The following is a 15,549-nucleotide window of genomic DNA, read 5'->3' as shown; positions in this document are numbered from 1 at the left end:
ACCAGATGCTATAAATAATAAATAATTTTTTTAAAAAAAATTAACAATGTGTATGTGAAATCTTTTTATACTTATTTTCAACTCAAACAACATAAAAAATGAGGTAATATTCTCACCATTATTCTCTAGCCAAATAAAATAAAAAAAATGATTTTTTTTTTCATATTTAAGGGTTTTTTTTAGGTTGTTTTTAAAAAAATATGGATATTTAATTTTTCTACTTTTTATAGCTTTTTGATTTGGAAGTTCATATTTATGGTATTTTCATTCCTATAAATTTGAAAAAATATATAATTATGCCATATTTTTATCATAGTTATGTTTTATTTGATTTTGAATGTAATTTTTTTTTATTTTTAATTTTTTCCTTCATTTTTTATTATTTTTTTAGTCTTTTTCTTCTTTTTTCCCTTATTTATTTCTTCTTCTTATTCTTCTTATTTTTATTCATTTATCTATTTTTTTTCTTCTTTCATTTGTATTTTTTTTCAGTTTTCTTTCATTTTTTTTCCTTTCATTTTTTTTTTCATTTTTTCCTTCTATTTTTTTTAATTTTGTATTGATTATTTTCTCCTTCTAATTTTTTCTTTCTTTTTTCACACATATGAGCTTTTTTTTTTTCTTTTTTTTCTTCCATTTTTTATGTTTTTTTTTTCTTTTTTTTTCTACTAATTTTTTCCTTCTATTTTTCCATTATTTTTCTTCTTCTTCTTCTTTTTATTTATTCATCTGTTTTTTTTCCCCTCCATCATTTCTTTTGTTTTGTTATTTTTTTCTTCACATTTTTTATTTTTCTTTCCTCTATTTTTTTTCCTTCTTTTTTCTTCATTTTTTTCCTTCCATTTTTTCTTCTTTTTTGTACTTATTCTTTTCTCCTTCTATTTTTTTTTTCTTTTATTCACACATTGATTTTAACATTACATAATTAATTTACTATTTAATTATTTATTATCTTTTATTATTGTAGTTGTTTTTTAATAATTTTTTCTATTATATGTAAAAAAAAAATTCAAATTGGTTTTTTTATTATTTTATTTTACTGTAACCCTTATAGGAATATCCAAATTTGAAAAGAAAAACAATAAAAATATAAAAATATGAATGTGTAACAAGTTACCTTGATGAGAACATTCATATCTAGAAAAAAAAATTATATGAAAATGTGAATGAATAACTAGTTACCCTAGTGGGAACATCCAAATGTGGAATATATATATATATATATATATATAACTTAAATGTGTAACTAGTAACCCTGTAGAAACATCCAAATTCGGAAAGAAAAAAAAAATGAAAATGTGAATAGGTAACCAGTTACCCTAAGGGGAACATTCAAATCTGAAGAAAAAAAAATTTAATGAAAATGTGAATGGGTAATTGTAGATGTGATTTCCTACAATTGATTAGATGGGCACCGACAACCTGTCAAGAACAAAGAGAGAGACAAGAGTTCAATTGGGAGCACCAGTGGGGTGTCAGCCAAAGAGACTCAAACGGTCAAGTTAGTCGGATTGTAATGAAAACTAATTGAAAGTAACAAAACTATAACGAAAATAATGATATAATGATGGATGGATGAGTAGTAGGATGGTCAGAGTGACGACAGAGATGATGGCGAAATTCAACAATCGGGTCAAGTCCGGTCGGGTCAGACTAGGTTGACTGATTCAACTTGCTTGACTGGATCGCCTAGAGAGAGTAGTACTTCGTTTCAGTAAGAGAATAAAGTAGAGTGAAAAAATGGTTGTCTGATATCTCTTCTCAACCCTTGAGGGTCTTCTTTATAGTCTTTCTTTTCTTTCCGTTCTCCACTTGCTTATCTCGCCCGTCTGACCCGTTCTTAGTGGTTCCCTCCGATTTTCATGGGAAGAGGGGCATGTATTTTGACTGCTTCAATGTCCCTGACTGACTGAATGCACCCAGAATCGGGCCTGGGTACTAGCTAGCTCGTTTGGATGGCTGAGCCCATTTACATTGGTTTGGGGGTGTTACTTGCTTATTGGGCCTGGCAAGCTAGTTTGGCTGACTAGTTGGGCTTTAATTGTAGATAAATTTTGTCCACTATAGTTTATCCCTCACTCTCTAGTTAGAATTTATTCTAGCTAGAGAGTCTATAATGTTGAATTCTAAGCACCATGGAACCTTAAGGCTACCTGGCCAAACGGGGCGAGTGTCCAAGTGGCTGAGTGAAATGGTTGGGCCGAGTGGCTAGTGGGATGAGTGGTTGAGTGGGCTGAGAGGCTAGGTGGCCAAGTGGCTGAGTAGGCCGAGTGGGCAGGTGGCCGAGTGGGCAGGTGGCCGAGTGGCTGAGTGATCAAGTAGGCTGAGTGGCCGAGTGGGGCGAGTGGGTCGAGCGGCTGAGTATGCCGAGTGGCTAGGTGGCCGAGTGGCCTAGTGACCGAGTGAAACAGGACGAGTGGATCACACATGCTGGCCGACTGAATTGTGCGCATTAGCCGAGTGGTTTGTCGAGACGCCCATGTGCCTAGGAGAGATGACCTACATGGTCGAGTGGCTAGCCTATTTGGCCGAGTGATTTGTCTAGTGGTCGAGTGGCCTACTTCTCGTGAACTTCATTTGTCTTTGAAACTTTAGGTGTTTCCTAGGGAGAGTTGAGTACCTTTTGGTAAGGCCTTTTGATAGTTAACACTTGGCCCCCATCTAGTGGAGTTATATGACTATATGAGGGGAGTTTGTTTTTTTCACCCTTGCATTCATTTGAGGAAGGCTTGGAGGCTGAGATCCAGTGTCGTGTCGTAATGGCCAGTGAGTTTCGAGATGGTAAGACTAATAGCTGGGATATTCCTAAGTACATTGCAGATTTCGAGGAATTGGAGAGGATGAGGGCTGAAGAGATGACCCGGGCCGAAGAGTTAGCCACTTCTTTTGGCGTCATGACCTAGTTTCGAATGAATGACTCCTCCTTTGTTCAAGTTCCCTGTTGGGGGATGACTAAGTTTATCCATCTTATGTATTTTTAGTTGTTCTATGGACCTTTTCTTATGTAGTGTTGTATTCAAGACTTTTTCTATTATTTTTTTTGTTGTATCCTGACTAGTTGTAGCTTATGTTAGCGTTCTATTTTGTATCGGATGCCAGTTGGCTGTATGACTTATGAAGTATTAGCATCTTATTCCCTCCAATCTAAGTATGATTTTACTTAGTCAATTTATATTTAGATTTGTTATTTAATCTGTTTGTAGTATATGTAAAAAAAAATGGTTGTGATAGGGGGTTGTGCTCCGTGGAGCTGCCTACATACCCTTTGCAGGGATTAAGCCCAAATGTAGTTCTGACACTTCCTGCATGACAGTGTCAGTATGTTGCTTGAATGAAGATCCCGTGAGATCATTGATGAAAGAAAATGAAAGAAGACTGGATTGAGTTAAAAGTGGTACTATTTTAAGTGGATAGCGTTCCAGCTGTTGTTAATTCCGCGTCCCTCTTTAGTTTATAGCTTGTATGCTCCATGTCTGACTACCTTTGTGATCAGGTAGGGACCTTCCCATGTCAGGGCGAGCTTACCTGCTCCCGCTTCCTTATTGTTCTGGAACACTCTTCGTAGTACCCAATCTCTTACTTTGAATGTCCGAGTGCGGATGTTCTTGTTCTTATGTCTGGCTATGCTTTGTTGATAGGCCGAGACTCTTAAGAGTGTTTTGTCCCTTCTTTCATCGAAGGTGTCAAGTTCATGGCACATGTTTTCCCAATTTGCTTCGTCTGTCGCCAGCTTATACCTGGCTATCAGAAATTCACTCTCAGTAGGGATGACTGCTTCCATCCTGTAAGCTAATGAGAAAGGTGTTTCTCCCGTCGAAGTCCTGGTTGTGGTTTGGTAGGACCATAGGACTCCTGGTAACTCGCCAGCCCATCTTCCCTTAGCTTTTTCAAGGCGCTTCCTGATGTTGTTCATGATAGTCTTGTTGGATGACTTTGCTTGTCCATTTGCTTGGGGATACCTTGGCGTGGAGAAGCTGAGTTTGATATTCCAAAATTTGCAGAAGTCTTGGAAGTCGAAACTGATGAATTGAGAGTCATTTTCAGTCACGATCTCTTTTGGTACTCCATACCTGCATATTACATTCTTCCAAATGAAAGCCCTTTACTTCTTTGTCTCTGACTTGGTGCAATGAGTCTGCTTCGATCCACTTTCTGAAGTAGTCAATACTGCAAGCATGTACACCTTCTGTCCTAGTGCGGTTAGAAGCTTGCCTACTATGTCCATCCCCCATTTCATGAATGGCCAAGGGGATGTGATTGAGATGAGACGCTTTGGAGGTTGGTGGGATATTTAAGCGAACATTTTGCATTTGTCGCATCGTCTTGCATAGTCGGAGGAGTCGGCTCGCATAGTTGGCTAATAGTAGTCTTGTGTTAGGGCACGGTGCGCCAAGCTTCGTCCTCCAGAGTGGTTGCCGTACTCTCCTTCATGCAACTCAGCCACTACGTATTTGGCCTCTGCAGGGTTAATGCATCTCAGATATGGACCAGAAAAAGAACGTTTATAGAGTTTACCTCGTATAATAGTGAAGCGGGCTGATTGAGCCTTGACCCGACGTGCTTCGTTCTTATCTTCGGGAAGTATGTCCCGCTCCAAGTACTCGACTATTGGAGTCATCCATGTTCGATTGTTGGAGATGTCACTAACTTGTCCTTCTTCATCTTTCCAGAAAACTAGTCATTGGAGATATACTATTGGTATCATATTAGGGTCGGTTGTCTGGATTGAGGATCCAAGGTTTGCTAATGCATCTACATGATTTTTCTCCCCTCTTGGTACTTAGTTGATAGTGAACTCGTCGAAGTCTGACTGCAACTCTTTGGTCATGTTGAGGTAGGTTGTCATCTTGTTATCCCGAGCTTGATAGCTACCTTGCATTTGGTTGACTACCAACTGGGAATCACTGAAGATCACGATCCTTTTGACTCCCATGTCTTTGGCTAGTCCGAGTCCGGCTATTATTACTTCATATTCGACTACATTATTGGTAGCTTTGAACACACATCAGACTGCTTGTTCGATTACGTCACCTTGGGGTGAAGTCCGGACGAGTCCAAGTCCACTTCCTCTAGTGTTACTTGAGTCGTCTACTTGCAACTTCTAGATTCTGGCTGACTATCCCTCGGTTAGACAACAAAGTTCTTTTTCTGCCTGCACATGCATGTTAGGTGTAAAATCTGCAATGAAGTCAGCTAATACCTGAGATTTGAGGGAAGTCCGTGGCTTATATGTTATGTCGTACTCGCTGAGCTCTACCGCCCACTTAGTAAGTCTGCCTGATAGTTCCGATTTATGAAGGATTGTTTTGAGTGGGAAGGTGGTCAGGATCACTATTGGATGGCACTGGAAGTATGGGCGTAGCTTCCTTGCTGCGTGGATGAGTGCTAGTGCAAGCTTCTCCTGCTGGCTATATCGGGTTTCTGCATCAAGCAAGGCTTTGCTTACATAGTAGACTGGAGATTGCTTGCCTTCCTCTTCTCATACTAGGACCGCACTAACTACCGTCTCGGATACTGCTAGGTAGATGAATAGTGTCTCATTGTCTTTTGGCTTTGAGATGAAAGGCAAGCTGGTTAGGTACTGTTTTAGTTGGGCTAGTGCGTCTTCACATTCAGCTGTCCACTCAAAGGTTTTTTATTTTCTTAATGTATTAAAGAAGAGGTGACATCGTTCTAAAGACTTCGAGATGAATTGGCTGAGCGCTGCGATGCGTTCAATTAACTTATATACGTCTTTTATGCATGTTGGGGAAGGTATCCTTTTGATTGATTCTATCTGTGCTGGATTAGCCTCGATTCCTCTTTGAGTTACTAAGTATCCAAGGAATTTTCCTGCAGTTACACCAAAAGAGCATTTAATAGGATTCAATTTCATGTTATATTTTCTAAGAATGTTAAAAGATTGTTTTAAATGACTGATATGGTCCTCTGCAATGAGGGATTTGACGAGCATGTCATCAATGTAGATTCCATCATCTTCCCCAGCAAGTCGACAAACATCTTGTTGACTAATCTCTGGTAAGTCGCTCCTGCGTTCTTCAGTCCAAATGGCATAACCTTGTAGCAGAATATGCCCAAGTTGGTCATGAAGGCTATCTTTCCTGGTCGTCTGGATGCATCAAGATCTAGTTGTATCCTAAGTATGCATCCATGAAGCTTAGAAGTTCATGACCGGCTATGGCGGCTACCAGCATGTCTATGTGTGGTAATGGAAATGAGTCCTTTGGACAGGCCTTGTTGAGGTTTGTGAAGTCAATGCAGACTCGTCATTTTCCATTCTTATTCTTCACAATGACTACGTTGGCCAACCAGTCGGGATAATGCACCTCCCTCACGAACCCATTATCAATGAGCTTTTGAACTTCTTTGTTAATGGCTTTGTTTCTTTAGAGGGGTGAATTTTCTTCTTTTTTGCTTCCTTGGTGGGTTGTCTAGATCAACATGCAATTTATGGACAATTACTTTGGGGTCAATTCCAGTCATGTCCGCATGGGACCAAGCAAAACAATTATAATGGGCAGATAGAAAATCAATGAGTTTAGTTCCGATGTCAGGGTCCAATCGTGATCCGATTTAGACTTTGTGGTCTGGGAAGTCCGGATGTATCTGAACTTCATCTAGCTCCTCCACGTCTAGTTGGTCCATCTGGGAGTCAATCAATCTGTCTTGCTGTAATTGCTATAACTGAGCGGGTTTGGCATTTATGGTAGTCTGGTAACATGCTCTTGAGTCCTTCTGCTGGCCTTTGATTTCTTTTACTCCCCATTTAGTTGGGAACCTTAGAACTTGGTGGTATGTTGAAGGGACTGCCTCCATTTCATGTATCCATGGTCGACCTAGTATCACGTTAGAACCAGACGGAGAGTCTACTACCAGGAATCTTGTGTGCAGATTGACTCCTTCGGCATAGACAGGTAGCTCGATCTCTCCTAGTGTGTTCTTTTGCTCTCCACTGAAACCGGTGAGGATTGTAGTCTTTTTTATGATCTTTGATTCATCTATCCCCATTTCCCTAAGAGCACTTAAAAATAAAATGTTAACTGAACTGCCATTATCAATAAGTATACGTTTAGTAAGGCAGTTAGCAATGTAAAGTGCAATAACAAGAGCATCGTGATGCGGGCTGAGGAGTCTGGTTAACTTTGTTGTTGAGAAACTGATGGTTTGAGCTGGTAGGTTGATGGTATTCTTCTTTGTCCCACTGGACTCTCCTTTGATCCAATTGGTATGCCTGGCATGTCTTTTGGCTACTGAATGGGTGACTCCGCTTACCTCAGAGCCACCAATTATTACTTTCACTATCCGTTCATGAGTAAGTGGCTTCGGCGGGGTTACTTCTCTTCGGATGACTGACTTGTTTGCCTCCTGCTGGAATGTTCGTTTTCCTTTGTCTGTGAGCAAGTTAGTCAGGTGACCACGTCTTAATGGTTGGATACTTTGAGTCTTAAGGTAATGCACTCATCTGTTTGGTGACCGTGGTCATTGTGGAATTCACACCATCTTGTTTTGTCTCACTGGTCAAATGGAGTCCTCATCATTTCTGACCATTTCACTTTGTCTCCGAGTCCTTTCAGTAAGCCAACGACTTCAATTGGTGAGATTGAAAGATTGTATTCTGGTATCTTTGGTCCATCTCGGAGACGTGTCTCGTACGACTGATTGTACTCCCTCCTTCTGTTCTCAGATCTACTAGGATATGGGTATGGCTCGGATCGTCTCTCACTCTGCCGTCTGTCTACCCTTGAGTCTCTTCGAGTGTCTTTCCTTGGAGAAGAGTGATAATAGTTAGCTTCATCCTCCTCCCATTTGATCTGTGCCCAGGCTTTGGCGAGAACGTCTTCCATCGTCTTCCAAGGATACTTGGTAAGTTCTTTGTATAGGTCTGAGTCGTATCGGAGTCCTTTGCGGAAGGCTGAGATGGCTATGTCCTGATTACAATGGATTATAGACACATTCTCTTTGTTGAAGCAGCCTACGTAATCTCGTAAGGGCTCACCCTGTCGTTGAACTATGATGTAGAGGTTTTCTGCAGACTTTTCAAGTTTCCTACTATTGGCAAACTGCTCAACAAAAGTGTCAATCAATTGTTCAAAAGTAGAAATAGAATTATTAGGTAAATTAGTATACCACTGGAGGGCTGGTCCAATTAGACTGGAACCAAACCCCTTACACATGCATGCTTCCCTCATGTCGCGTGGGATGGCAACGGTGAACATTCTTTGCCTGTGTTGAGCGATATGATCATCGGGATTAGACGTTCCATCAAAAATCTTCATGTGGGGGAAGCTGAACTTTCTCGACATTTCGACCATGGCTATATCATCGACGAAAGGTGAGTCAGTGTAGTAGCATGCTGCACTCTTTTTAATAGGGGCTGACATTCTAGGAATCTGCTAGATGAGTGCTTCCATCTCAACCAATTTACGAGCCAGCTCAAGATCTTGGATTGGAAGTGAGTTATTATTGGTGTGGCGGGCTAGCTCGCTCATGGCTGGGTGATTCAATCCGATTGTCTGCTGCTCAGGTATATTTTAACCAGCTCCAATGATGGTCTGGCTGGCTCCAACGGTAGGCTGACTGACACCTGGAACCTGCTGCTGTCTGGGTCCAGTGGCTGGCTGACTGGCTCCTGGAATCTGCTGCTGTCCAGCTGCTGAGGCTGGCTGGCTGACTCCGGGAATCTACTATGGTCCGGACACAGATGAATGTTGTAATGACGCAACTATTTCTAAAACTTAGATCATTAACCTTACTAGACATAACTTCTACCTTGAAGAGAACATACATGAGAAAAATTCATAACTTTATTGAAAACTTTAAAATAATATTTTTTGTTATCCCCATTTCCTGCATGGGCTTGGGGCCTTCGGCCAGGCCCATTGTCAGGGGCCATGTAGGCACGCGGGCCCGGCCCGAGGCCTCTTGGTATGGAGAGTGTCCAAGGGGAAGGGTATGGACCGGGGATTCATGTCTGGGCCCGTTGGAGGGGTCCGAAATGTCCCTCCGGGTCCGCCCTCCGTGACGATAGTCCGGGCGGTGTACAAAGCGTTCGGACCACCGCGGCCTACGCGTCCAGATCCCGGACCCTGATATGGTCCGGGCCTGTGGTAAACGAAGCGGGACGAAGGTAAATGGACCCGGATCACCTCACCCCCGGTTGAAGGGGCCAAGCGCCCAAGACCCTGAAGCCGCCTCACTCCACGTGGGCGTTGTCCCCACTTTTCACCTGCAGAAAAGGCCACCTCGAGATTGCATGCCAATGTGTCAGGTCTGCGCAGCCAAGTACTCTGACTGGTCTTGTCCCCTGAATCGGCCTCGTGACTCAAAGTGGTCAGACCAAAAGCGCCGTTTTGTCGGGCGATATGTAGCCCTAAGGTCAACCTGTTGGGCCTTAGCTGGCTTGGAATTTATGTATTTTGTACCTTTTGTATTGGGCCTCCACTAGAAAGGCCACAGACATTCATTTCTCCGATGGGCCTGGGTCGGACTCGGCCCAGACCCGGTGTTCCCCTAAGCCTATAAATATAAGCTACAGAACGCTGTAAAAGGGGTCTCTCCTTCCAGAAAAAGGACAGGAACTCTGTCAAAATATAGAGAGAAAACTCCATTGCAAAAGCTTCTTCAAGCTCTAATAATATAGACTCGTGGACTAAGGCTAGTTAACGCCCCAACCACGTAAAAACCCTGTGTTAATCGTCTGCTTTCATTATTATTATCAGTAAATATTAGTTATTAATAAAGTTGTCGAAAATCTCGGTTAACAGTTTGGTGCTTTCATTGAGAGCTGAAGGAAGCTAGTGCTAACGTCAGGCCTTTACTACGATGGTGAACACACGACACACCACCTTCGACCCTACCAATCTAGAGCAGGGCAACGGAGACCCGCTGCCTTCGCAGCATATTCCTCAGGACCTGCCCAAGGACGTGCCTCCTCAAACATCTCACCAAGACGAGTCACAGGACTACGAGGGTGGGACAGAATACGAAGTGGAAAACGAGGATGAGTATTATGAAGAGGAAAATGAAGGGGAATACCACGACGAAGCTGCAGATCCCAAGACCCCCCACGGCGATCAGCAAGACTTGGAGGTGACCAGACTAAGGCAGCAAGTTCTGGATCAGGAAGCCAGGATCGCTGAGCAGGCGGAGGCGCATCGACGGATGCAAGAGTCTCTCTAAGCCCTGCAGGCACTCATGGCCGCGTAGGGTCCGGCAGCCAACCCCACAACTGGCCCACTTCCAGAAACGCATCAACCTGCTCCCCGAGAGCAAGCCGGGGTCCCCAGAGGTGCCAGCCCGGTCCATCCCCCGGAGCCTTTTTCCGAAATGGCTCCGGGAGGCCCGGACGGGGAGCGACGGAAGACCCGGGAGAAGACCACCCCCATCGAGAAAGTCGGGGCACGTTCACGGCCGCTGCCTAGGAAAGAGAAGGTGCGCCCCATCCCAGGACGAGGCCATCCGATCGATCCTCAGGGGACGCGGCCGCGGAATACACAGCCCCGGCACGCCCCAGGGCCAAACGGGCGGGAAAGGCCTTTGCACCCAAGTGCCTCGGTTAACAAGAACCGTCGAGAACGGCCTTGCCGCGAGGAACGTCACGCCCTCAGTTCAGGGGATGACACTTGCCGGATAGATTTACGTGATGGACTGAACGCTCGGAAAGAGCGGGCCCGCAAGGAAAAAATCCTCCCTCGAGACGGCGACCTCAGGAACAACATCAACGACAGGAGGAACGAGAGAATTCCCCTGGAGGATGGCATGGCCAAGATGCTCATGGAGCAGATGGCCGCATTAAAAAAGGTCACTGATCGCCTGGTCCGCAAGCAAGAAGGCGCGGACACTGACTTCGATGAAGAGGATAAAGAGCCATGCGCGAGGCACATCCTGGACGTCGTACTCCCCAAGGGGTTCAAGATGCCAAGCCTCACTGCCTATACTGGAAATACCGACCCCAGGGACCATCTGTCCTGGTACAACCGACTCATGACAGTGGCCCATGTCAGCGACGACGGAAAATGCCTCTACTTCTCGATCACTTTGGGCGGTCCCGCCGAAGAATGGTGGAAGAGGCTTAAACCGGGGTCCATCCAATCCTGGTCCGGGCTACAGTCAGCGTTTCGAAAGCAGTTCGTGGCCGCCATGAGGATGGATATGCAAATTAGCGCCCTCGCAAATATTAAGCAACTCCCCGCAGAGACCCTGAGGGCCTACATCCAGCGCTTTACTGAAGAAGCCTCCAAGACGAAAGTCGACGACGGACAGCGCCTGGTGGCACTGCAGTCCGGGATCTGGGCCGGGTCCCCCCTTTGGGATGACATGCAGCGCAGCAAGGCCGCCACCTTGGAAGAATTCATCAGGAGGGCCCAAGGGTTCATCAACTGGGAGGAAGCCCAGATCCAGGCCTTCGGGTGGCCCCCGGCTCCTCATCCCGCCTCTCAAACGATTCCGGGATATGCGGGACAGTTCCTGGCGCAGTCCTACGCGGCGCCCACCATTGCCCCGGGACAGGCCGTCACTCCCAGAGTCAGTTACACCCCTACGGTATACGACCTTGCCACTTCGGGGTACGCCTTGACCCAGTTAACCCACTTCTCCAGTTATGGCGTCGCGCCGGCGGGACACAGCATGGCCCCCGTCGTGGCCCAACAGTCACAAACGGGAGTAACTGAGGCAAGCGTGAATCCCTCCCAGGGGAAGCGATCAAGCAAAGGCCAGAGTCAGCCCGAGCCGCCCAAAAAGGGGAAGAGGGGCTACGAGCCCCAATATTCAGAATACACCAATTTGGTGGACACTAGGGAAAACATCTATCTGGAAACAGAGAGGGCGGTCCACTACCAGAAGCCTAGCCCCATGTTTAAGGGGGGAAGGAATCCGAGAGACACCAGCAAAAGGTGCGCCTATCACAAGGATGTGGGCCACACCATCGATGAGTGTCGGCAGCTCAAAGATGAGATTGAAAATCTCATCAAACTGGGGCACCTCCACCAGTGGGTGAGGATGCCCGTGGGAGTCCCGGGCATGTCAGCAAGCCCCGGGCAACCCACGGCCCCGAGAACGACTCGGGCATACCCCCCCAAGGAGGGTATGCATAGGGACCTCCAGCGCAGGCCCCTCAGGGGGCCCTCGCCGAGCAAGTTCCCAGCCCCAGAATGCCTTATCCCTCCGGGGTAGCACCCCCTCGAGTTGACGGACATGTGGCAACCATTTCGGGCGGACCCCACCTGGGAGGGCCTTCGAGGAATGACCAAAAGTGCTACCTGAGCGAGCTGGACCACGACCAGGAAGTTTGCGCCCTTGTCCAGGCTCCGGCTCAGCTCCCTAGATTGATAAACCTCCCCATCACCTTCACGGAGGATGACGCCGGCAATGTCCACTTTCCGCACCATGACCCACTGGTCATAGATGCTCAAATCGCCAACAAGTTGGTGTCCCGCGTGTTGGTGGACAACGGAAGTTCCGTCAACCTGTTGTTTAAGCCCGCCTTCACCGCCATTGGCTTGACGGAGGCAGATCTGGCATCCTGCCCGACTCAAATTTACGGCTTCAACGGGGATGCGCTTCTCCCCATGGGAAAGATCCAGCTGCCGGTTACGCTGGGGGGCGAATTGGAGCACTCGTTCAAGTTCTGCACCTTTGTAGTGGTGGATTGCCCCACCGCTCACAACGTCATTTTTGGCCGGCCCGCACTGGTCAAGTTCGGGGCCATCACCTCCATCCGCCATCTTTGCATGAAGTTCCCATGCGACAACGGAGGGGTAGGAACTGTCCGGGGCGACCAACAGAGTGCCAGGAAGTGCTACCATGTCTCCGCCCGACCCATATACATGGTCCGCGAGCAGCCCGTCGAACCAGTTCTCCTCCCGCCCGCTGAGAGGATGGTCCGGGAAGAGGACGACCTGGACCCGCGGATAGGGGACAATTGCGTCCTAGAGCCAATGGATGAAATAGAAGAGGTGTGCATTAGCGAAACAGATCCGACCCGGATCATCCAAGTCGGAAAGAGCCTGCCGGCAGACATCCGGGCCGCCATCATCGCCCAAGTCAAGGGAAACCAGGACCTTCTGGCCTGGTCCCACTCCGACATGACCAGGATAGACCGCAATATCATTTGCCACACGTTGAGTATTGACCCAAATGCAACTCCGGTCCGCCAGAAACGCAGGCCTTTGGGGATAGAGAGGGCCGAGGCCCTTAAACTGGAGGTTGAGAAGCTGTCTTCTATCAACTTCATTCGTGAATTTGTATACCCCGTGTGGCTGGCCAACCCCGTCCTGGTACCAAAGTCGAACGGGACCTGGAGAACGTGCATTGACTTCACGGACCTCAACAAAGCCTGTCCGAAGGACTGTTTCCCGCTTCCCCGGATCAACCAAATGGTGGATGCCACGTCCAGGTACGAGATCTTGAGCTTCATGGACGCTTACTCCGGCTACAATCAGATCTCTATGCACGTGACTGATCAGGAACACACCAGTTTCCAAACCGACAAGGGAATCTATTGCTACATAGTCATGCCTTTCGGACTCAAGAATGCCAGAGCAACGTACCAAAGACTCGTCAATCGGATGTTTCGGGCCCAGTTAGGACGAAACATGGAGGTATACATCGATGATATGCTGGTCAAGTCTAAAACATCCCGGAACCATTCGGACGACCTGGCGGAGGCTTTCGCAGTTATCCGAAAGTACGGGATGAAACTGAATCCTAAAAAGTGCACTTTCGGCGTGGCCTCCGGGAAGTTCCTGGGCTTCATAGTAAGTTTCCGGGGAATAGAGGCCAATCCGGATAAGATCAAGACACTGATCGACATGGCCTCTCCCCGGAAGCACAAGGACGTGCAAAGCCTGACGGGGCGAGTGGCCGCCCTGAGCCGTTTCGTTTCTAAAGCCACGGACAAGTGCGTCCCGTTCTTCAACGTCCTTCGGGGAAGCCAGCGTTTCAAGTGGTCGCCCGAGTGCGAAGAGGCCTTCCGGAAGCTAAAAGATCAGCTGGCCAAAGCCCCGATCCTGGCGAAACCGGTGGAGGGGGAGTCCCTGTATCTATACCTGGCCGTGACCGAGCACGCGATCAGCGCCGCGTTGGTACGAGAGGAAGAAAGGACACAACTCCCGATATACTACGTAAGCAAGCGGTTGCTAGACGCTGAATCTCAATACCCGTTGATCGAAAAGCTGACTTTCTGCCTGCTGATGGTGTCCAGAAAGCTTCGACCTTACTTTCAGGCCCACGCCATAAAGGTCTTAACCAACCATCCCCTGCGGCAGGTATTATAGAAGCCCGATTCATCGGGAAGACTCTTGAAGTGGGCCATGGAGCTAAGCCAGTTCGATATATCTTACGTGCCCAGGGTGTCCATCAAGGGACAGGCCCTGGCCGATTTCATCGTCGAATGTTCCGGGATTTCTCCGGAAGACAGTATTCCCGAAGCCCCCGCGGCGCTCTTGTGGAAAATCTTTGTGGACGGAGCCTCGAACGAGAATGGGGCCGGAGCCGGGATCATCCTGGTGTCACCACAGGGGCACCAGCTGCAAAATTCCCTCCGCTTCCAGTTCAAAGCATCGAACAACGAGGCTGAGCATGAAGCTGTCCTAGCCGGTCTGCGCTTGGCCCGAGAGGTAGGGGCAGCGAACCTGGAAATTTACAGCGATTCCCAGCTAGTCCTCAGACAAATCTCGGGGGAGTATCAGACCAAAGGAGAGAGAATGGCGGCGTACGTGACCCAAGCGAGGGAACTGCTATAGGCGTTCGCAGCACATTCCATCCGCCAGATCCCCCGGGAGCAGAATGTCTTCGCGGATACACTGGCCAAGCTGGCCACCGACGCCGAATCAGAGCTGGCCGGACTGGTCCCCGTCAACCATCTCCCCATCCCGAGCATCAGGGCCCCCGCCGTCCACGCCGTTGACCACTCCATTTCCTGGATGGGACCGCTGATCCGCTATCTGTTTGCCGGGGAAGTCCCCACTGACTGGGCCGCTGCCAGGAAACTCCAATATCAAGTCCACCGCTACGTCATGATGGATGGAAAGCTCTATCGCCGGGGTTTGTCCATGCCTTACCTGAGGTGCGTGTCTGGGACCGAGCTGGGTGCCATCATGCATGAGGTGCATGAAGGTTTTTGCGGAGATCACACTGCCAGGCCCAGTCAGTCCAAAAAGATCCTGCGCCAAGGATACTTCTGGTCAACCATGAAGAAAGACTGTATAAACTACGTCTGCAAGTGCGAACAGAGGTACGCGAAGGTCCCATGGGCCCCCCCGACAGAGATAACCTTGATGAATAGCCCCTGGCCCTTCGCAGTGTGGGGGATCGATCTTGTTGGATCCCTCCCGACCGGGAAAGGAGGGGTAAAGTACGCCATTGTGGCTGTGGACTATTACACAAAATGGGTTGAGGCAGAGCCCATGAACACAATCACTTCCAAAAAGGCCTTAGATTTCGTCATCAACAACATAGTGTGTTGGTATGGCCTCCCCTACAAAATCGTGTCCGAAAACGGGAAGCAGTTCGACAGCGCCCACTTCACGGATTTTTGTGAAAGGCACGGTA

General features: G+C 47.4%; 1 protein-coding gene across 1 annotated transcript; it reads right to left on the bottom strand.

The window, feature by feature from the left end:
* Positions 1-6,678: 6,678 nt before the first annotated feature.
* Positions 6,679-8,381, bottom strand: LOC133832597 (uncharacterized). The gene is made up of 2 exons (XM_062262918.1): positions 7,516-8,381; positions 6,679-7,420 (listed from the first exon to the last, which is right to left on the bottom strand). The coding sequence occupies exons 1-2, from the start codon at positions 8,379-8,381 to the stop codon at positions 6,679-6,681; spliced, it is 1,608 nt and encodes a 535-aa protein (XP_062118902.1).
* Positions 8,382-15,549: the final 7,168 nt, after the last annotated feature.

The sequence above is a fragment of the Humulus lupulus genome, chromosome 1 (assembly GCF_963169125.1).
Source record: "Humulus lupulus chromosome 1, drHumLupu1.1, whole genome shotgun sequence".
Lineage (NCBI taxonomy): Eukaryota > Viridiplantae > Streptophyta > Magnoliopsida > Rosales > Cannabaceae > Humulus > Humulus lupulus.
Note: the sequence above shows the minus strand (reverse complement) of the source record. Positions and strands in the feature narration are given on the sequence as shown.

Bases quoted from the DNA above. Each gene is read 5' to 3' on its own strand.
- LOC133832597 (XM_062262918.1), bottom strand. From the start codon at position 8,381: ATGTCAGCCCCTATTAAAAAGAGTGCAGCATGCTACTACACTGACTCA. The intron at 7,421-7,515 runs GTGAGACAAAAC...CCAACCATTAAG, and splicing joins ATGAGGACTCCATTTGACCA to ACGTGGTCACCTGACTAACT.